The 24,664-nt window shown below is 37.8% G+C and overlaps 1 protein-coding gene across 12 annotated transcripts in view; it reads right to left on the reverse strand.

Annotated features, from left to right (window-relative positions):
* The window catches only part of ROBO1 (roundabout guidance receptor 1), a 1,111,527-nt gene that overhangs the window by 106,476 nt on the left and 980,387 nt on the right, over nt 1-24,664 (reverse strand). For all 12 annotated transcript variants that reach the window (XM_060297918.1, XM_060297919.1, XM_060297925.1 and 9 more), the window contains 3 exons: nt 6,464-6,584; nt 5,974-6,112; nt 3,572-3,699 (listed from right to left, as the gene is read on the reverse strand). In XM_060297918.1, coding sequence (XP_060153901.1) covers nt 3,572-3,699; nt 5,974-6,112; nt 6,464-6,584 — 388 coding nt within the window. The remainder of the gene's footprint in view (nt 1-3,571; nt 3,700-5,973; nt 6,113-6,463; nt 6,585-24,664) is intronic.

Raw genomic sequence — 24,664 nt, forward strand, 5'->3', positions numbered from 1 at the left:
CTTCAGGTTTCTCATTTACAATAGCAAAGGAAGACCTACCTGTCTAGAATTATCTGAACATTACTACATTTCTTATGAAATAACCAATAATTATTAAAATTAAGTGATAAAGCTATCACTAATAATAACGCTTATATGACTACAACACTCCTTATTTATAAAACATTCTGTAACAGACAATATGTTAAGCTTTATATATATATAATTTAATTTAATCCTTATAAAAATGCTGTGAGGTTGGTATTACTGTACCCATTTTACACATGGGCAACTGAGACTCATGTAATTTAAATAACCTTTTCTAGGCCACACAGTTGGTAAATGACAGAAATAGGATTCAACTACATTTTGTCTGACACCAATGTCTATACTCTTCGCTACACAATTCTCTGTAACACACTTCATCCAGCCCTGGTAATTCCCAAACCCTAGAGCAATTTTTTTTTTTTTTTTTTCGGTACGCGGGCCTCCCACTGTTGTGGCCTCTCCCATTGCGGAGCACAGGCTCCGGAGCACAGGCTCAGCGGCCATGGCTCACGGGCCCAGCCGCTCCGCAGCATGTGGGATCCTCCCGGACCGGGGCGCGAACCCGCGTCCCCTGCATCTGCAGGCGGTCTCTCAACCACTGCGCCACCAGGGAAGCCCTAGAGCAATTTTTTAAAGCCCTTTATTCTTTCTGTCAGCTCAACAGGTAACTCCACATTCCAGAGACTGATGAACTTGCTTGAAAACAAAAATAAAAACAAATTTCTGTTCTCTAACCCAGATCTACTAAATCAGGTTCTCCAGGGGCATGCTTGATAATCTGTATATTTAACAAGCTTCAGATAAGTTTAGATATACACGTTCAGATAAGATCAGATAACAAACTTCATCTAAGTTTAGGAAACTCTGTCTAGCCCCAGGTTTTACTCTGTTCCTTTCAAACACAGACCACCAGGCAGCCATCAGAGATGATAATCTCTTCAGATCTGATCCAATGTAACCTATTGCTAGCACTCAGGATCAAAGTCACCAGAAGATGCTTGAATTTCCCCTGTGATGTACTGTACTGTGATATCTCTACCACACAAGCAGAAGGTTGGAGTTCAAATGCATAGTTCAAATTGTAACAAGTATTTATTACATAAAGTGCCTACTAGATGTCCAGTACCATACTAAGGACTGTGAAAAATACACAAGTATTAAAACCAAAGAAATCATGAGTTGAGAATGGAATACTTGAGGAAATACATACAGACAGAGTCTCTAAAACAGCAGAATCAGGATTTCAAAAAAATATATATATATCAAAAAAAGGAAGTAATTCTCAAATGAGGGTTAATTTTTAAATGTTAGAACTAATCATATCTGTACTGGGGGTGAAAATCAAACGTTCACCCTTATTTAAGAAAGTTTTTTTCCCCAAACTGCTACTGGAACACAGGGTTCTGTTGTCCAACATCAATTCTCAAAATTAAATATTTATTGCATGAGGAGTGAGGAAAAGGAAGAATATTTTTAAGCCCATACTGACTCCAATAGTGCCTCAAAAATGAACCACAAATGAAATACAGAAATCAAAAACAACTATGCTACTGAATTTCTAATAATTGTTTCCTGCTATCAAATGTATTCATTTCTGATTAGTTTCCTTTGTAGTAACTAATATTTTTCTATATTCAATCTCAAAGGAAAAAAATACATAACTTCTCAAGTTTCCTTTGTTTTTTTTCTTAGTTAAGTTTTGCTGTTGGGAATCATGTTACTTTCTTTGACATACTGTGTATATTATTCTAGCATGTTAAAGGTATTTTCACAGTGATGTTAATATGCATATTTTATTTTAATAGTTGAAGAAAATAATAACTTCTCAACAATACACAGATCTTTCATAAGTTTATAGAAAACCCAATGCAGTTGAAATAAGAACTTCTAAATTCCTTAAGTAGTTTCTGGATTTGATCATTTGTACCCAGTTTTCACTGAAATCCAGGCTTAGGAGCAAGAATTCCATATGGAAAACTTAAGGCTGAATTAACTTTGGAATTGAGTATAAAACTGCTGGAAGAAACTCTATTTTTGATTTCAATGTCTACTGTAGACACAGCAGAATGGCTATTATTTATAAAAGCATCATCTCTCTGACTAATATAATAGACAATCAACCTCCCTGTCACAATTGCCTGGAGATAAGACACACCTTTTCATGTCTTGGATTCATCCTGGGCTACTTTCACTTCCTCCGGAGGGCTTCTGAACTTGAACTTGACATCTCTTAAATTTATGCTTTCTCTAAATGTAAAGGGGTTTTCTTTTCTTACAGTTTTAGTCTTATGTGGAGTTCAAGTCTAACTTAGATTAAAGAGAAGTAGTCTAGGCCTTAGAAATTCAATGTTTGTTCTTGATCTTTTCATTTTTTTCTTTTGTTTTTATGAGGTTGAGCTAAAAACCCCAAAGGGGGACATAATGGCTTTAGAGACAGGAAGGAAATATTCTTTATTCCTTTTTTCTACTGTAAAAAGCCCACAAGGCTCTTTTGTAGAAAGCCCACAGTAGAAGCTCTCCTTCAAAAGCCACCTTTTCCTTCGTAATAGCCTTAGAGGAGACAGTGCTCAGAAAAGATGACAGAGCAGGTGTTGCTAATGTCATACTCAGAAACAAGCTAAGTGGTTTATGGCCAAAATCCCTGTTTACTCTATATACGTGTCAAAATAAGGATTTTTTTTCACCAACAAAATGCTCTTTAAAGGTCCCTGTCTCTCAAATTCCACAATAAACAATTTGTCCCTAAAAAGGAAAAAAATGAGAGAAAGTTCTCAGATGATACATAGTAAGAAATAATCAGTATGACATCATGGAAAAAGGGGAAAAGGGATAATGAGAATGAAAAACATATGAAATTATGGAGACAAAGGAGGTGACAGAACCATTTCTGCATATCAGTTTAAGATGTGACTTTGACATTCAAAAAACTTGTAGCCAAAGAATATGGCAGCCATTTTGGTTCACATCACACCAAATAATAAATCTTCATCAAAATTAGCAAAGTACAAATGCAATTAATTCACTCAACAAATATTTATTGAATGTCTGTTAAGTCACAGGCACGGTGTGCACAGAAAAAGACTGCAAAAGTCCCTACTCTTTGGATGCATCTTACATTCTAGTGGGAAACAGAATCTTTTCACTTTTTTGTTCTGAACTGTACAGACCCTTGAAAGTGCATGACCTGAAGGAATGGTCGACTTATTTTCATTGAAAGATCAAGTTTTTGCGGCAGTAGCTGTCATTTAATTAAAGCTCTGTGTTTGAAGACCCAGAGATTAAAGCACACTCCCCTCCTCTATTTGACCGAGAAAATGCTCTCATAATTTTGAAAACTTAGTTCAATTTCCTGTAACAGACACTTATAGAGCTCCCATAGGCAAAACAATAATTTCCTTTAAATATGTTTGGAATAATGTATATATATACAGCACTATTTAAAGTCTATATTTTATATAGACTACTCTAATATGTAATATTTCCAAATATCAACATTGTATCTCATATAATAAATCAACCACAAAAAATGTTCCCCAAACCTTACCTTGGACAGTCAGAGTAGCAGAGGCTTCAGCTTTTCCAACCATATTTTCCGCAACACAAGTATATGACCCCGTGTCACCAGCCATCACCTTCCGAATTTTCAAGGTATGATCATCTCTGATTTCATATCTAGTGACATAACAAAAGAAAGCACAGTTAAGTGACTTTCTACTTGAAAGAATCCATCATTACAAATATGTATTTAGGTATCAAATCACAGCCAACATTCTCGAGAATTTAAAGCAGAAGGTAAATAATGCAGCATTCTTCTAAGTAAGCGTGTGCATAGAAAAGAGCACTTCTTTTATATTCGTGTGGGCAAAAATATTAAAACTACTTTTTTTTTTTTTTTTTTTTGCGGTACACGGGCCTCCCAATGCCGTGGCCTCTCCCGTTGCGGAGCACAGGCTCCGGACGCGCAGGCTCAGTGACCATGGCTCACGGGCCCAGCCGCTCCGCGGCATGTGGGACCTTCCCAGACCGGGGCACGAACCCGTGTCCCCTGCACCGGCAGGCGGACTCTCAACCACTGCGCCACCAGGGAAGCCCTAAAACTACTTTTTAACAGAATATTTTTAGGCAAAGTTGACGCTTATTTGTTTATTTCCTCAAGCTCCTGTACTCATACTAAAATTTAAGTGACCATTAAATACATTTTTATTATATGTCAGACTTCAAGCATTTTGTAGGTTCTATCTTTTAAAATTCTTATAACACCTTATGAAGTATTATGCTCATCTCCATTTGGCAGATGAGAAAATTGAGGCATAGGAAGGTAAGGTAGCTTGGCTTTGGTCTTCAGCTATTTTAATGGCAGAGTTAATATTTAAACCCAGAGAGTCTTATTCTGGAATTCCCTTGCCTTGCCTCATCTTGCCTTTTTTTAAATGTTGGGTATCCCTTGAAATTTCACCTCAGTCCTCTTTTTACTCTATATGATATCCCTGAGTTATACTATCTACACTAGTTTATATATTGATCGACCACACAAACATTTGCTGCCCCTATTTCACTTAAGCTCCAAATTCATAATCCTGACTAATAATTAGACATCATACCTCCAGAGACACTTAATATTTAATACGTTAGATAAAACATTTTTTTCTTACCCTATCACATAAAACAACTCCTTCTCCTAACACAACCTACCTATCTTCCTTCACCAGCTCCCTATATATAACAAATCATTCAATTCATCAATTGGGTCTCAGAACTTTCTCTCCATGATGGACCCCTAGCCTATTTCCATCTCATCTCCCAGTTCAGGCGATTCACATCTCTTATCTGGACAACAACAATGGTGACCCAGCCAACGGCAACCCCCCAACCCCTTGCCACATTAATGTGATATCCATAATGCTAAAAAAATTATTTCCTCTAAAAAGCAATTCTGTTCATAGTTATCCCTCTTGGCTTATCAATGTGCATGCCGTATGATTCAGAATTCTTTAGTCGATACAAAGTCCTGTAAATCCGGCCTCACTATCTCCAGCCTGGTTTCCCATAACTTCTTGCCACATGCGCTGTGTGCTGCCATGCTAAATTTCCACCACTCAAAACAGTCTTAGATTTGTGTCTATGTTGTGATGTCTTTTTTCCTGGAATACTCTTCTCCTCTTTCTTGCTTGTCAAATTGATACATATTTTTCAAGACATTGCTTCTATGTCACTTTCCTTTGAGAACTCTCTCCTGATTTTCTGCTCCCATGGGTCTACCTTTATGCAGCAAAAGGGTTTGCTACGTTACTCTGTATCTATCCATACATGACTCCTTTGGTGAGCTCCTTGACAGCAGAAACTATACCTAAACACTTGCTGTGACCCCCAAACCTAGCAGGGGCTCAAGGTATGTCTGCTGAATGAATGGACACACTAGAGAAGACAGCCTAAAGACAGTGCCTGAAAGTTTCATTTCATTGTCTCATTCCCTAAGGCTGCGAGTGTATCTCTGCTTCTAGCCAATTTAAGGATTTGACAGATATCAAGAAACTCTGACCTCTTCTACCATTCCCTGGTGATGTTGTAGCTAAGGAAAAGGAAGTTTGCTTTTTAACTGGTTTGTAGTTACATCTTTAGTGCTGTACCTCCCTTCCCTACCTATTCCCATATAAGACATTGGTATTAACTGTTGTCTGGCTGGACAAAGAGAAAACTGTTTAAGGAATGTCACATCTTCCAAGGGTTCCCTGGGCAGGCTGGGGTCATGAACTTACAGTTATCTGTACACGCTCAAAGAAAGCATGGCAACCTTCTGATTCTAATTATCTCCGTTACTATGTCTGGCCCAAGGAGATCAAGGAGTCTAGAGTAGACCATTCTAATGGCTTATATGTGAAAAGTGGTCTGATGAGAACTGTAGAAATTCCGAGTGGATGAATCCCATCATTAAATTCTGATCCATACCTGGATTTGGGCAGTTCCCCATCATCTTTCCTCCATCGTACTGTGGGCACAGGGTCGCCTCGGGCCTCACATTTAAATTCTGCACTGTCATCCACAGTGACTGCCAAGTTACTAGGTCTCTTCACAAATGAAGGTCTCTCTAAAATTAGAAAAAGTCATCTCAAAAAAAAAAAAATACAGATGAACAAACTAAAAGCCATTTTAGATGTTCCATAAGAGCAGATTTATAATTTAAAATATTACTTAGAAAATTATTCCACCGAGTTCCCTACTTCTCCTCCCGAGGTGTAGTGTTTCCTCCGAATTGTCTTCCTATGTCTTGGCTACTTTATCTCAGGCTGCTTTACTGATTTCTTCTGTCTTTTTTCCAGCCCCCAAAATATTGGTTTACCTTCTAGAAAAGGTCATTTCTTTCTCCCTTGTATAAAGATACTAAATGATAATAAGAGATAAGCTTTACAATGAGCAGATCAGATAAAATTGCACTTACCTAAAACAGTTAGCTCTGCTACTTCACTCTCACGTTCCCCAACCATGTTGGTACCAACACAAACGTATTTGCCAGCATCACTTTTGCGGGTGTAAGTAATCATGAGCTTTCCTCCTCGTATCTTAAAAAAAAGTTTCACGTGACTATCATTAAAATCGCTACAGTAATTTTTACATGACAGAGGTCTTCATAAGTGAAGTCTACTTTCTAAGCATGCAAAGAAAGACTGATTATATCAAAAAGCTGATGTGTAGTATTTACTCTATAGGTAATAACTTTAAACAGAATTTATTCCAAAGGTACAATATAAAAGAGGCAAAACATTTTTACTTACCTACATTTCTTGTAAAGTAATTATATTCTATATAACTAGAAATTTGTTTTTCCAAACCAGCCAAGTTCCTTCATATTATTTAATTAAATGAAAACCAAAAACATTGTGTGAACAATTTGGTTAGCAAGTAGAAAAAAGAAAAAGGAAATTTTTTTTTAACTGAAGTATAATTGATTTACAATGTTGTATTAATTTCTGCTATACAGCAAAGTGATTCAGTTATTCATATATATATATATATACACACATTCTTTATCTTCTTTTCAGTATGGTTTAACACAGGATTTGAATGTAGTTCCCTTTGCTATACAGTAGGACCTTGTTGTTTAGGAAATTCTTAATACCATATGACTATAATTAACATGTAAATACATATTAGCTATACGTAATTTCAAGGAAGCATATTCTAGTATTACAAGATGTGGAAATTAAAATGTCTCTAATTACTTAATTTGCCAGAGATGCTTTAAGCAAATATATCTTAACTTCCAAAATATTACAGAACCTGACCTGTCCTAAAAAACATAAGTGTCTCTGCTGTCCAAACAGTTTCTTGGGGTCTTAGGAGGCAGAGACCGAACAGATACTAATAAATCATCTGGAAAGTCATTCGGGTACACTCTTGAACACTTAATTATTTGAAGAAGGATTAATTACAAATGTAAGCAGACTTCCAGTACAATATGTAGGCCAAAGCTAATCATGAATTAAGATTGGGATGCGGAAATTGAACTATCTTTACTTAATTTAATATGCTTTTGGTGGGGAGTAGAGTTCAATTACCCCTGAATAACTATAACGCTCTGAACCTTAGAAAGGTTTTGTCAGGGATAACTTCCAGAATGTTTATTCATGGAGGTTTTGACCTCACAGTTATTTTGTACAGTATACAGATTAAACAAAGGAGGAAAAAAAATACAGAAAGTAAGGAAGGAACCATTCAAATAGAATTTTTTTTTCATCCTACACTGGGAGTTTGTTGAAACTACTGCTTTATTAAAGTGGGGTCACAGTGTTTTGGAATGCCTAAATTGCTTTATTTCTATCCAGACATCCAAACTAGATATTGCGACCAAGTCTTTATGTGTTAGGACAAACCAAATATTAACAGAGCAGTTTTAATTTTTGTGCCTTTAGAACTTGACATTTTTCAGTCCTTTTATTTAAAAAATGACCATGACTCTCTAGGTGTCATTATAAAAATCATCCAGGGACTTTTCTCTGCATTGCTCATGATTCTATCCCTCATGCTTAGAAAAATGTCTGCATATAGTAGTCACTCGAAAGATTTTTAATGAATGCAAACTGCTTTTTTAGATAAAATTAGTCTATTATCCACTGAAGCATTTTCATAAAGGTTTATAGCAGCTACAAGATATATTAATGATAGATTTATTGTTTTCATATATACTTACCTGTTTTCAAACAGAATAAATAAAAAGAACAAATAAATGTCACATGAAAAGAAAAAAACCTTCCAAAAGTTTACTGTCAATACTTTATGAGCATTTTTCTTTTGTACCTCCCTCTCTCTCAATATAGATATAGATAAATAGATATAGAAATATAGATATAAAATATACGTTACATATACACACTTTTACTAAAGTAAAATCATGTGATTCATGCTTTTCTTTGTTAAGTTGCATTTTCAACTCAATAATATCCTACAAAGCACAAAGGCGTCCACCACAGTAAAGAATTATCACACACCCCATATGTCAATAGTGCTGATGTTGAGAAACTTTGTTCTAAAGACCTGGCTCTGGCCTAAGGATAAATGCTGGATTAATATAACAAAAGGAAGGAGGGATTAAAATCATGTAATACCATTAATGTTTACTCTATTTGGAAAAATCATCACTGAGAGTCCCCAGGTTAGTATAAATACGCCTACACAACTTCCATCCCATTAACAAGACAATTTCACTATAAAACCCTACATTCTACTCTACACTCACTGGCAATAATGGTTCAAAACCCCAAAGTGAACATTACAACTTAAATGGAAAATCAAACAAACCTCACCAAACCTGGGAGAAACTTATCTCCTAGGAGATGATAGAGACAGAAATTGACAAAAGTGAAGGAAGAAACAACAAAGTACTGAAAACAGAGAAACACACAAAATAACGGATGCAAATGGTAGTCTTCAGTTTTTACAAGTTCAAATTGATTTTGGCATTATGTCAATGGCTGAATTGAAACAGAGCAAACCAAAAGCCATAATTCTATTCTCTATGGTCACAAATGTGGACTGCATGGTGGCCTGTTCTTTTCAACAAACAGAAGAATAGAAAAAAACATAGTGCTATAACCCCGATCAAATATAACGTACCAGCTTTAAAGCAGTACCTACTATTAACAATCACCATTTTATGCTGGCATATAAAAATATTGATTGTAAAGGGTGACTATACACATTCTAAATCTTAGTGCTCCTTTGTAAACCAAAAATTGACATTTCCTCTCTCTACAGAGAAAGGAAGAATATGTCTAACACATACAAAACACCATAAATGTGAAAATAGCACTATTTAAAACAAGTTAAGAAATATTTCCTGGCAGCTCTCTTCCTGCAGCTGGATCTGACAGCCAAATTGTAAACCTATCAAAAATGAGTTTGTATAATGAACAGACACAATGTTAAACACTGCACTGCAGCAGCTCTACTTCAATTAACCTAACCGGGTAGTGGAGAAACAGAAAGAGTTAAGCTTTCCGACAATATGGCATCTAGCCTATGTCAAAACTCGAAGCAGAAGTCCCACTTCCTCATTACCATCTACCTTATCAGCCTGCAGTAGTAACCACATTAGAAGCCTACATTTCCATAAGCTCTAGACAGCACTTAAAGGGGGACCTCCGCTAACTACATACTAGGTGAAAACAAAACAAAAAAGGTCCTAGTGGTGTTGCTACTTCTGGGGAAGGAGACAGGAGGAGAAAGGAAAAGGTGGGAAAAAGGTTAAAGTTTCAAATATCTTTATACTTTATATTTTTCTTCAGAACAGTTTCAGATTAAAAAAAGTTTTAGTGACATTAAGGTATGGAATACCTCAATGTACTTGATATATAGGATTCTTATATACTAGCATTTTCCCTTTAAGAAGCTATAAATGATTATATACCTTAGGGGTAAAAGCCTTCTCTCCTAGCACTTAAAGACTTCTCTGAAGTAGTTGAAAATCTCTTCTAGAATGCTTTCATCTCCTTTATTGCATTGTTTACTGAGTAACAAGATGATATAGAAAAATCAGGTATAAGATGTAGCTTTTCGAACAAAAGTGAAGAGAATTATTTCATATTTCTGGTAAGCATGAAAAACCACAATCAGAATTCTTACTTCCAGAATACAAGAAGGAACATTATCTTTGCACATATAGAAGCATGCTTTCTTTTAAAAAGTAAATTAAGTAAGCTTTTTGTCTGGTTATTCTATGGCATATACAGCTCACTCTGCAATCAGTGCTTAAAATCAGAAATAAAGATGAACTTAAAATGAACCCTTTGGTATGTCGTCATTTTCTACCCTAAAGCAAGTCAGGTGATTTGCAGTATCTGTTACACAGGAATTGTTTTTCAGGCATCACCCCGACAATGTTATCCATACACCTCTAGGTTAATATACTAAACCAACTGGGGCTAATTAACTAGTTTGGCTACACAAAATCTTTTCTGCTTTTAATTACATTAACCTAATGTGACTTGAATTCAGCAGACCAAAAACGAAACCACTAATTATATTAAAGGCTTCAAAGATGATTTCAAATGGCTAACCACCAAACTGTCATATAATTTATCTCATTTCCTTTAGTAGATTTTGCATTCAAAATCTGTTTCTTACTATAAATACTATTTTTAAAATAGATCCTAACAATGGATTAAAAGAACACTGATCTAGAATGCTGAGAGATATATGTTTAAACAATATACGCAAGATGCAAATAGGTGTCATGATACCAATGAGAAATTGTGCAGTACTTAATTTTTACAATTTTCTAAAAGATTAAAGACTCAGAAATATTCATTTACAGTAGTAAAGACTTAATAAGCAGGGTTAATAGGAGGAATAAAAATTTTAAAGCACCCAGGTTTAGAAATTATTTTTTCTGAAACACTTGATTCTTTACCACTGTTTTGCAAAGTAAATGAGATAAGAGGTTTTGAATTATAGTCTAGTGTATCATCCTTAAACAATTCACTAAGTCTCTTTGGGCAGAATATCTCTTCATAGCAATGCTGCCAATTCTGCCTGGATCTTTGACCTGTAGAACAGATATCAAACTGTTGTGAACTAGAAGGGAAGTACTTTGCATGGGTTTAAGACTTCTTAATGACCATGAGATGCAGGTACCCCAGATGGCCAGTCACAGGCCCCAGACATTCTCTTTGGTGAACTAAACTGCAAGGCAGTTTTGGGTGGTTCCTAAGAACTCCTTTCAACAGAGACATGTAAAGAAGAGTCACGGTAACAGCTTTTATTTCTTTAACATTTAGCATTAAATCAACAACAAAAATAACCACCTCCCTCAAAAAAAAAAAAAGATATATTGTTTGATCAGGGAGCAGAGAATGGGAGGAAATGGAAAAATACCCATTACTTTCCAATCTGGTTGGAAGAGTGGTATCAACCTTTAATGTAAACAATTCCAACTGAAGCATTCATACTTTCTAACATATACCACAGTACCTTTCAAAATCAATTATGCTTTGTTGCATTCTAAATTAAGGAAAAACACTGGTGGTAGTGTAATTATATTGTACAAATGATAGGCAAAGGGTTGGATAAAATACATGTCTCATAGCAGTTAAAAAAATTATAACCAAGTAAAAGATAATTCATATAATTCAGATCTTATACAATATCAAAGAATACAGTATTTCTTATTTGGCAATATTTCTTACTCACACTCCCAGGTAAGCAGTTCCTTAAGAGCTGTTAGTAAAAAAGCCATGTCTAGAATGAAATACTTTCATGTTTTTCTAATCATGGTTGAATATCATGTGTAGGTACTTTATATTTTTGAATATACACCTTCATAATTTTGCTGTTTCACTCTTTGGAACCTAAATTTTAATGGAGTTAGTAAGCAGATAAAAATGTAAGTTTTTGAAAAATTTCCACTATCAAAAACCATTGATATAGGACTTCCCTGGTGGCACAGTGGTTAAGAATTCACCTGCCAATGCCGGGGACACATGATCCCTGGTCCGGAAAGATCCCACATGCCCTGGAGCAAATAAGCCTGTGCGCCACAACTACTGAGCCTGTGCTCTAGAGCCCGTGAGCCGCAACTACTGATCCCATGTACCGCAACTACTGAGGCCCGTGCGCCTGGAGCCTGTGCTCTGCAACAAGAGAAGCCACCACAATGGGAAGCATGCGCACCGCAACGAAGAGTAGCCCCTGCTCGCCGCAACTAGAGAAAGCCCGTGCACAGCAACGAAGACCCAATGCAGCCAAAAAATAAATTTAAAAAAAAAGTTTTTGAAAAACCATTGATATAGGGCTTCCCTGGTGGCACAGTGGTTGAGAGTCCGCCTGCTGATGCAGGGGACACGGGTTCGTGCCCCGGTCCGGGAAGCTCCCACATGCCGCGGAGCGGCTAGGCCCGTGAGCCATGGCCGCTGAGCCTAAGCGTCCGGAGCCTGTGCTCCACAACGGGAGAGGTCACAACAGTGAGAGGCCCGCGTACGGCAAAAAAAACAAAACAAAACAAAAAAACATTGATATAAAACAATTTATATCTACTACTCTTGTCACCATCAACACTTTTCTTAAGTATAAGAAGAAATGTCAAGAACTTAACCTTTATTTATCCTATTTATTTGTACTAATCTTGTCACACAAAATGTTTTTAAAACTGATATCATGAGGGGGGGACCTTGAAGATGGCGGAAGAGTAAGACGCGGAGATCACCTTCCTCCCCACAGATACACCAGAAATACATCGACACGTGGAACAACTCCTACAGAACACCTACTGAACGCTGGCAGAAGACCTCAGACCTCCCAAAAGGCAAGAAACTCCCCACGTACCTGGGTAGGGCAAAAGAAAAAAAAAGAAAAAACAGAGACAAAAGAATAGGGACGGCACCTGCACCAGTGGGAGGGAGCTGTGAAGGAGGAAAAGTTTCCACACACTAGGAAGCCCCTTCGCGGGCGGAGACTGCAGGGCGCGGAGGGGGGAGCTTCGGAGCCGCGGAGGAGTGCACAGCAACGGGTGCGGAGGGCAAAGCGGCGAGATTCCCGCACAGAGGATCGGTGCCGACCGGCACTCACCAGCCCGAGAGGCTTGTCTGCTCACCCGCCGGGGCGGGCGGGGCTGCGAGCTGAGGCCGGAGCACAGGGAGAGGACTGGGGTTGGCGGCTTGAACGTAGCCTGAAGGGGTTAGTGCACCACGGCTAGCTGGGAGGGAGTCCGGGGAAAAGTCTGCACCTGCCGAAGAGGCAAGAGACTTTTTCTTCCCTCTTTGTTTCCTGGTGCGTGAGGAGAGGGGTTTAAGAACACTGCTTGAGAGAGCTCCAGAGACGGGCGCGAGCCGCGGCTAAAAGCGCGAACCCCAGAGACGGGCGCGAGCCGCGGCTGAAAGCGAGGACTCCAGAGACGGGCGGGAGACGATAAGGCTGCTGCTGCCGCCACCGAGGGGCCTGTGTGCGAGCACGGGTCACTCTCCACACCCCTCTTCCGCGGAGCCTGTGCAGCCCGCCACTGCCAGGTTCCCGGGATCCAGGGACAACATCCCCGGGAGAACGCACGGCGGGCCTCAGGCTGCTGCAAAGTCACGCCGGCCTTTGCCGCCGCAGGCCCGCCCCGCACGCCGTGCCCCTCCCGCCCCGCCGGCCTGAGTGCGCCAGAGCCCCCGAATCAGCGGCTCTTTTAACCCCGCCCTGTCTGAGCAAAAAACAGGCGCCCTCCAGCGACCTACACGCAGTGGCAGGGCCAAATCCAAAGCTGAGCCCCTGGAAGCTGTGAGAACAAAGAAGAGAAAGGGAAATCTCTCCCAGCAGCCTCAGAAGCAGCGGATTAAAGCTCCACAATTAACTTGATACACCCTGCATCTGTGGAATACCTGAATAGACAACCAATCATCCCAAATTAAGGAAGTGGACTTTAGGAGCAAGATCTATGATTTTTTCCCCTATTCCTCTTTTTGTGAATGTGTATGTGTATGCTTCTGTGTGAGATCTTGTCTGTATAGTCTTGCTTCCACCATTTGTCCTAGGGTTCTATCCGTCCATGGTTTTTTTTTAATTTTTTTTCTTAATAATCAATTTTAATTTTAATAACGTTATTATACTTTTCTTTCTTTCTTTCTTTCTTTCTTTCTTTCTTTCTTTCTTTCCTTCCTTCCTTCCCTCCTTTATACAACGAATCATCCCAAATTGAGGAGGTGGTCTCTGACAGCAAGATTTATGATTTTTCCCCCTTTACCTCTTTTAGTGAGGGTGTATGTGTATGCTTCTGTGTAAGATTTTGTCTGTATAGCTTTGCTTCCAACATTTGTCCTAAGGTTCTATCCGTCCCCCTTTTTTTTTTAAATAAGAATTTTTTAATTCAATAATTTTATTATACTTTATTTTATTTTTACTGTATCTTCTTTCTTTCTGTCTTTTTTCCTTCTTTCCCTCCTTCCTTCCTTCCTCCCTCCCTCCCTCCTTTCTTTCCTTCTTTCCTTCTTTCTTTCTTTCTTCCTTCCTTCCTTCCCGCCTTTCCTTCTTTCTTTCCTCATACTTCTACTAATTCCCTCTACTTTTTCTCCCTTTTATTCTGAGCCGTGTGGATGAAAAGCTCTTGGTGCTCCAGCCAGGAGTCAGGGCTCTGCCTCTGAGGTAGGAGAGCCAACTTCAGGACACTGGTCAACAAGAGACCTCCCAGCTCCACAGAATATCAAACGGCGAAAATCTCCCAGAGACCTCCATCTTAACACCAGCACCCAGCTTCACTCAACGACCAGCAAGCCACAGTGCTGGACAACCTATGCCAAACAACTAGCAAGACAGGAACACAACCCCACCCATTAGCAGAGAGGCTGCCTAAAATAATAATAAGGCCACAGACACCCCAAACACACCACCAGATGTGAACCTGCCCACTAGAGAGACAAGATCTAGCCTCATCCACCACAACACAGGCACTAGTCCCCTCCACCAGGAAACCTACACAACCCACTGAACCAACCTTAGCCACCGGGGACAGACATCAAAAACAGCAGGAACTACGAACCTGCAGCCTGCAAAAAGGAGACCCCAAACACAGTAAGATAAGCAAAATGAGAAGACAGAAAAACACACAGCAGATAAAGGAGCAAGATAAAAATGCACCAGACCTAACAAATGAAGAGGAAATAGGCAGTATACCTGAAAAAGAATTCAGAATAATGATAGTAAGGATGATCCGAAATCTTGGAGATAGAATGGACAATAGAATGGACAAAATGCAAGAATCAGTTAACAAGGACCTAGAAGAACTAAAGATGAAACAAGCAACTATGAACAACACAATAAATGAAATTAAAAGTACTCTAGATGGGATCAATAGCAGAATAACTGAGGCAGAAGAACGGATAAGTGACCTGGAAGATAAAATAGGGGAAATAACTACTGCAGAGCAGAATAAAGAAAAAAGAATGAAAAGAACTGAGGACAGTCTCAGAGACCTCTGGGACAACATTAAACGCACCAACATTTGAATTATAGGGGTTCCAGAAGAAGAAGAGAAAAAGAAAGGGACTGAGAAGATATTTGAAGAGATTATAGTTGAAAACTTCCCTAATATGTGAAAGGAAATAGTCAATCAACTCCAGGAAGCACAGAGAGTCCCATACAGGATAAATACAAGGAGAAATACGCCAAGACACATATTAATCAAACTGTCAAAAATTAAATACAAAGAAAGCATATTAAAAGCAGCAAGGGAAAAACAACAAATAACACATAAGGGAATCCCCATAAGGTTAACAGCTGATCTCTCAGCAGAAACCCTACAAGCCAGAAGGGAGTGGCAGGACATACTGAAAGAGATGAAGGAGAAAAACCTGCAGCCAAGACTACTCTACCCAGCAAGGATCTCATTCAGATTTGATGGAGAAATTAAAACCTTTACAGACAAGCAAAAGCTGAGAGAGTTCAGCACCACCAAACCAGCTTTACAACAAATGCTAAAGGATCTTCTCTAGGCAAGAAACACAAGAGAAGGAAAAGACCTATAATAACAAACCCAAAACAATTTAGAAAATGGGAATAGGAACATACATATCGATAATTACCTTAAATGTAAATGGACTAAATGCTCCCACCAAAAGACACAGATTAGCTGAATGGATACAAAAACAAGACCCATATATATACTGTCTACAAGAGACCCACTTCAGACCTAGAGACACATACAGACTGAAAGTAAGGGGATGGAAAAAGATATTCCATGCAAATGGAAACCAAAAGAAAGCTGGAGTAGCAATTCTCATATCAGACAAAATAGATTTTAAAATAAGGACTATTAAAAGAGACAAAGAAGGACACTACATAATGATCAAGGGATCGATCCAAGAAGAAGATATAACAATTGTAAATATTTATGCACCCAACATAGGAGCACCTCAATACATAAGGCAAATACTAACAGCCATAAAAGGGGAAATCGACAGTAACACATTCATAGTAGGGGACTTAAACACTCCACTTTCACCTATGGACAGATCATCCAAAATGAAAATAAATAAGGAAACACAAGCTTTAAATGATACATTAAACAAGATGGACTTAATTGATATTTATAGGACACTCCATCCAAAAACAACAGAATACACATTTTTCTCAAGTGCTCATGGAACGTTCTCCAGGATAGATCATATCTTGGGTCACAAATCAAGCCTTGGTAAATTTAAAAAAATTGAAATTGTATCAAGTATCTTTTCTGACCACAATGCCATGAGACTAGATATCAATTACAGGAAAAGATCTGTAAAAAATACAAACACATGGAGGCTAAACAATACACTACTTAATAACGAAGTGATCACTGAAGAAATCAAAGAGGAAATAAAAAAAATACCTAGAAACAAATGACAATGGAGACACAACGACACAAAACCTGTGGGATGCAGCAAAAGCAGTTCTAAGGGGGAAGTTTATAGCAATACAAGCCCACCTTAAGAAGCAGGAATCATCTAGAATAAACAACCTAACCTTGCACCTCAAGCAATTAGAGAAAGAAGAACAAAAAAACCCCAAAGCTAGCAGAAGGAAAGAAATCATAAAAATCAGATCAGAAATAAATGAAAAAGAAATGAAGGAAACAATAGCAAAGATCAATAAAACTAAAAGCTGGTTCTTTGAGAAGATAAACAAAATAGATAAACCACTAGCCAGACTCATCAAGAAAAAAAGGGAGAAGACTCAAATCAATAGAATTAGAAATGAAAAAGGAGAGGTAACAACTGACACTGCAGAAATAAAAGAGATCATGAGAGATTACTACAAGCAGCTCTATGCCAATAAAATGGACAATCTGGAAGAAATGGACAAATTCTTAGAAATGCACAACCTGCCAAGACTGAATCAGGAAGAAATAGAAAATATAAACACACCAATCACAAGCACTGAAATTGAAACTGTGATTAAAAATCTTCCAACAAAGAAAAGCCCAGGACCAGATGGCTTCACAGGCGAATTCTATCAAACATTTAGAGAAGAGCTAACACCTATCCTTCTCAAACTCTTCCAAAATATAGCAGAGGGAGGAACACTCCCAAACTCCTTCTACGAGGCCACCATCACCTTGATACCAAAACCAGACAAGGATGTCACAAAGAAAGAAAACTACAGGCCAATATCACTGATGAACATAGATGCAAAAATCCTCAACAAAATACTAGCAAACAGAATCCAACAGCACATTAAAAGGATCATACACCATGATCAAGTGGGGTTTATTCCAAGAATGCAAGGATTCTTCAATATACGCAAATCTATCAATGTGATAAACCATATTAACAAATTGAAGAAGAAAAACCACATGATCATCTCAATAGATGCAGAGAAAGCTTTTGACAAAATTCAACACCCATTTATGATAAAAACCCTGCAGAAAGTAGGCATAGAGGGAACTTTTCTCAACATAATAAAGGCCATATATGACAAGCCCATAGCAAACATCATCCTCAATGGTGAAAAACTGAAAGCATTTCCACTAAGATCAGGAACAAGACAAGGTTGCCCACTCTCACCACTCTTATTCAACATAGTTTTGGAAGTTTTAGCCACAGCAATCAGAGAAGAAAAGGAAATGAAAGGAATCCAAATCGGAAAAGAAGAAGTAAAGCTGTCACTGTTTGCAGATGACACGATCCTATACATAGAGAATCCTAAAGATGCTACCAGAAAACTACTAGAGCTAATCAATGAATTTGGTAAAGTGGCAGGATACAAAATTAATGCACAGAAATCTCTGGCATTCCTATATACTAATGATGACAAATCTGAAAGTGAAATCAAGAAAACACTCCCATTTACCATTGCAACAAAAAGAATAAAATATCTAGGAATAAACCTACCTAAGGAGACAAAAGACCTGTATGCAGAAAATTATAAGACACTGATGAAAGAAATTAAAGATGATACAAATAGATGGAGAGATATACCATGTTCTTGGATTGGAAGAATCAACATTGTGAAAATGACTTTACTACCCAAAGCAATCTATAGATTCAATGCAATCCCTATCAAACTACCACTGGCATTTTTCACAGAACTAGAACAAAAAATTTCGCAATTTGTATGGAAACACAAAAGACCCCAAATAGCCAAAGCAATCTTGAGAACGAGAAAAGGAACTGGAGGAATCAGGCTCCCTGACTTCAGACTATACTACAAAGCTACAGTTATCAAGACGGTATGGTACTGGCACAAAAACAGAAAGATAGATCAATGGAACAGGATAGAAAGCCCAGAGATAAACCCATGCACATATGGACACCTTATCTTTGATAAAGGTGGCAGGAATGTACAGTGGAGAAAGGACAGCCTCTTCAATAAGTGGTGCTGGGAAAACTGGACAGGTACATGTAAAAATATGAGATTAGATCACTCCCTAACACCGTACACAGAAATAAGCTCAAAATGGATTAAAGACCTAAATATAAGGCCAGAAACTATCAAACTCTTAGAGGAAAACATAGGCAGAACACTCTATGACATAAATCACAGCAAGATCCTTTCTGACCCACCTCCTAGAGTAATGGAAATAAAAACAAAAATAAACAAATGGGACCTAATGAAACTTCAAAGCTTTTGCACAGCAAAGGAAACCATAAACAAGACCAAAAGACAACCCTCAGAATGGGAGAAAATATTTGCAAATGAAGTAACCGACAAAGGATTAATCTCCAAAATTTACAAGCAGCTCATGCAGGTCAATAACAAAAAAACAAACAACCCAATCCAAAAATGGGCAGAAGACCTAAATAGACATTTCTCCAAAGAAGATATACAGACTGCCAACAAACACATGAAAGAATGCTCAACATCATTATCATTAGAGAAATGCAAATCAAAACTACAATGAGATATCATCTCACACCAGTCAGAATGGCCATCATCAAAAAAATCTAGAAACAATAAATGCTGGAGAGGGTGTGGAGAAAAGGGAACACTCCTGCACTGCTGGTGGGAATGTGAATTGGTTCAGCCACTATGGAGAACAGTATGGAGGTTCCTTAAAAAGCTACAAATAGAACTACCATATGACCCAGCAATCCCACTACTGGGCATATACCCTGAGAAAACCATAATTCAAAAAGAGTCATGTACCAAAATGTTCATTGCAGCTCTATTTACAATAGCCCGGAGATGGAAACAACCTAAGTGCCCATCATCAGATGAATGGATAAAGAAGATGTGGCACATATATACAATGGAATATTACTCAGCCATAAAAAGAAACGAAATTGAGCTATTTGTAATGAGGTGGATAGACCTAGAGTCTGTCATACAGAGTGAAGTAAGTCAGAAAGAAAAAGACAAATACCGTATGCTAACACATATATATGGAATTTAAGAAAAAAAAAATGTCATGAAGAACCTAGGGGTAAGGCAGGAATAAAGACGCAGACCTCCTAGAGAACGGACTTGAGGTTATGGGGAGGGGGAAGGGTGAGCTGTGACAGGGCGAGAGAGAGTCATGGGCATATACACACTAACAAACGTAGTAAGGTAGATAGCTAGTGGGAAGCAGCCGCATGGCACAGGGATATTGGCTCGGTGCTTTGTGACCGCCTGGAGGGGTGGGATAGGGAGGGTGGGAGGGAGGGAGACGCAAGAGGGAAGAGATATGGGAACATACGTATATGTATAACTGATTCACTTTGTTATAAAGCAGAAACTAACACACCATTGTAAAGCAATTATACCCCAATAAAGATGTTAAAAAAAAAAAAAAAACTGATGTCATGTATCCATAACAACATGATTTCATATTAAAGTCTCAAACATAAGTTTTATTTTAGATCGATAAATAAACAATAAACCATGGTTAGCCAAATCACAGTTCTCCCTCCTGGCTAACAAAGTTTATTTCCTTTCTACTTTTCATAAAGGCTACTGCCTCTCAATATATTTTCCAAAAAAAATTCAACTCTTTCTATTCCAATTTTATTCTGGTTCACAGAGACCTCAAAAAAAAGGAGAGAAAGAAAGAGAGAGAGAAAAAAGGAGAAGGAGGAAGAGGAAGAGGGGGAGAAGGAAAAAGAAATGCATTGGCTTAAATTTCCCACTCAAGTTTCTTGATGAGATGTGATCTGGTTTCAAACTCGTCATCCAAAAGCTGTTAGGCAAAGCTGGCATGTACTCAGGACCAGTTCAATATAGACTCGTGATACAAAATGAGAGTGACTGTGTCTCTTGGATGGGTTAAACTAAGAAAAAATAGATTATGTGCTAATATTTACAATACTTTTTTACTACAGATTATTAAAAAATGTAGTTAGATTTCATTCACACTGTAAAAAATTTTCACCTGAATGATACTAATCCATTTACTTGTCCATTCTTATGCAAATCTCCCTTCCTCTTTATAGCCTACTTATGGTATGAACAATGTTCATGAGATTTTCATGAAAAAATCTTGTACAACAAAAGGATGCCTGGATAAGTACATATACATCGTAAAGAAATTATGAAAATGACAAATAGAAAACACATGACCATTCCACATTTTACTTGGTGACATTAAAAGGAACAGCATTACAAGGAAAAAAAAAAAACACAACTTATTGTAGGTCTTTCAACTGTTCTATTCGGAGTGGAATTGAGAGGAAAAACAGGCAATTAGGATCTCTCCATTGGCATCCCATATCTGCTTGGGCTACATGCATACAAGAGAACATGATCCAATTTCATTTGTTTGCTGGTACACTTTACAGTATCATTTAAAAACCAACATGATTTCTGCCAGGAGTTTAAACACACTTGATCATCAGAGAGAAGCAACAAGAGACTCATGCAGAAAAAGCAATTATCCCAGTGGGGACACGTGGCTCTCTACACAGCTTGGTGAGCTGTCAGCTGAGAACACAGGCCTGGGAGAATCGCTGCCTAAGACTATGGCAGCTGCATTTCTCTGTGATTTTCATTTCTCCGACTAAACTTCTCATTTCTTCCTCATAGCGATTTATAAATTGGTAGTTGGCTCTTTGCTGCCACAGAAGCACACCCAGGATAATTCGATATAGACTATATCAGGAAGAGCTGTTTTGCTAATTGCAGGCAAGTGGGAGCCACCCTGCAGAGAGGCATAGTTAGTTAAAGGGAGAGGATGATTTTCTTTGTGAAGGTATAAATTGTTACCTTTCTATCTATCTAGTTTATATCACCGGAGGATCTCGCCATGAATCCTAATTTTAACAAGGAATAATAGAAAAAAGAAACCCAGTCTCCTTAAAAGACACCGATTTTGCTTGCTTAAGCGTGGCTCAAAGTCAATATGAAGACTTGGGTTTGGCATTTTCTCTTGAGCACCCATTTTCTTGAACCAGTCAACCGGGAAAGCCATCTCCAATTTATCGTATTCTAAACCAGGGGCAGACAACTGCCGAATACTGGTGAAATGGAGAGCAGATGAAACAGTGAGGGCTTTTAGCTAATTCCCCAGGTATCTTGTTCCCAAGTCATTAAGATCAGAACCCAAAAGTGAATCCTATAAAAAGGAGGCAATATAAAGAGTGGTTTGGGAAGAAAATAGCCTTTGCTAGCTATCCCCCCAAAGTAAGTAAGTCAATTGATCTTTACCTCTGAAAATTCTACGTATTTCATGGTAGTATTCTGCATACATATGAGAAATTAATTTAGTTCCTAGCCATTAAAGTTAATGTATTGGTTCCTTCACAGGTCTCATGAAACAATGTCCTGCTGTTTTAAAGGTAAAAACAAAGTCTTATGGGCAATTTTCACTTTCCTACGAAACCAGGATTGCTTTTTATCACCTCTTCCAACCATCTGGCTATAATTCTGAATTTACATACAGTCACTGTTGGGACAGCCTGAAATAAAAATCTATGAAGGAATTATGACTATACTCTAGAAATAAAGTTGACAAATGCTCATCATATTTGAGAGGAGAAAAGCTCATTTTCAAACACTTGGCTCTTTTGAGTTACAAGCGGACCAGCTGAAAATACTTTTCAGATAGTAAATCTTTTTTCTTCACCATGGGTTCTTATGCTCAGTTCTTTTCTCCAATTTTGGTCCAGTGTGAGAATTTCCCTCACCACCAAACGCATTGCTCAGATAATGCCTTTTCCAGAGACACTATTTTGTTACTCTTGAAATTTAAATTCACTTATTTTATGAAGAAGACATATAACCATGGCAGACAAAGTCAAACCAAGGTTGAGTATATAAGGGATTCTCGGATTCAGAAATGCAGGATGACTTTATGTAAATGAAGTACAGAAATTAACTAAGGAGAATTGCTTTATGGAAACATATTTGTAACTTGCAAAAATGAAAAAGCAATAAAAGCATTTAATACTGTTTATTAAGATTCTATACAAGTACGAAGATCCCTAAAGTAGCTACAAATTGAAATAAACACTCATTCCCATTCTGCGGTATTTTAATCTAAAAGAGTCAAAGGAGAACAAGAAGAGACTTGCAAGTGACAGGCTTAATTGATTAATCAGAGTCAAGGCTCATCAGACAGGGTCGGTCAGAGATTCAATATCCATATGGCCAGTTGCTTCACTCTCTTTTATTGATCACAAGACTCTTCTGGAACCTAGCTCTCTTATTTGGCAAATGTGTGCTTCATTTCATAAGGGACAGATGATAAGATAAAAGACGATAACCCCCTCTCCTCCACCACTGCACACGGTAAAACAAATGAAAATATATCTACAAACTACCTAAGAGAAAACAAGTAGGCTAATTTACACATGTAAGGAAGAGAATAAAATCTTGGGAAGAAAGGTTTGAGCTAGGGCTTCAATGAACTCTTTTTGGTGGGTTACATTAACCTTCAGAATTATCCACATGTACTTCTATTTCCTGAGAACTAATGGTTAACTTGTGGACAAATAAATCAAAATAAATGCATCCTGGCCCTTATAGTTCTATAGTTATCTGTGAAAACAAAAGAGAAAATGTCTACCTGAAGAGTATTTCAGACACCATTTGGAATGATACTTGTTTGTGACAATGCTTCTCAGCCATAAATGGTTCGGTTCCTCAGTCAAGACAAAAACATACTGAACAGAAAATGTAGTGCAAAAAGTATTAATGCTGTTAAGGATCTCAGTGTTTTGGATTGCTCCTAACCCTAAGGCTATGAGTTGTAATATTTGAACTTTGATTTGAAATTCAGAATTTTGTGAATCCTAGGTTGCTTCCATACAAACCTAAATAGGAGGTTTCAGGATTGAGTAGAGGGAAAGGTTTTGGTGTTAGTGATATCAGTCAGTGGGAAAATGAAGGCGCAAGATAAAGTCAATACGAAACAAAAACAAAAACAAACAAATAAAAAACTTGATCTTATTCTTCTTGTTTCTCTCTATATAAAATATAAGTTCTGCAATGGCAAGGAGTTTGTTGTATCTCTAGAATCTTGCTCAACACCCACATAGAAAGTACACTATCAGATTTTTCAAGATCTGAGATGTAGGATACATGGAATTCTTTGATTTCAGTCATCATCTTTTCATAAAAAGGCTTGATATTTTAGAATTTATGTTAGAAGTACACTCTTTTCTACTGTCTTGTGGAAGACAAATTCAAATTCTGATGACTTCATACAAAAGTAATAAATACATTTAAATTTTCTAATGTTTCAGTAGGAGTTTTAAATGACTTAACAACTGGAAAAACCTGAAAGAAATTATGTCCTAAGTGTAAAATGCTTTTGGCAGTTTTTTCCACAAACACATGAAAAATACATCAGTGAACCTGTGGTAAATTTCGTAAATGTACTACTGTATTTAAACAACAATCTGGAATACCATTACTGTTGTGATTAATGAGAACCATGAGGCGGCAACATGTGCTGTGTATATGACATTGCTGCATGCATCATCTTTCATTTTTACAACAGTCTCACAGGTGAGGTATATTTTTCTATTTGGGGATGAGAAAACTAATGCTCAGAGAGTATCAGAAACTTGCTCCAGATCATTTAGTAAGTGATTGGAGTTCATTCTACATAAATCCAAAGTAAAGTTTACATAGTGCACTTTCTTTTGGACAGAAAACAAGAGCTCATGTTTTCTGTGCTTCTCATGCCACAAACTGCAAATTGGCAATGTCTTGTATAGATTGCGAGAACCAACGGCTTGGCGAAGAAACAGGTGCTATTGGTGGACCTCCCTGAGTCCAT

The sequence above is a fragment of the Globicephala melas genome, chromosome 4 (genome assembly GCF_963455315.2).
Source record: "Globicephala melas chromosome 4, mGloMel1.2, whole genome shotgun sequence".
Taxonomy (NCBI): Eukaryota; Metazoa; Chordata; class Mammalia; order Artiodactyla; family Delphinidae; genus Globicephala; species Globicephala melas.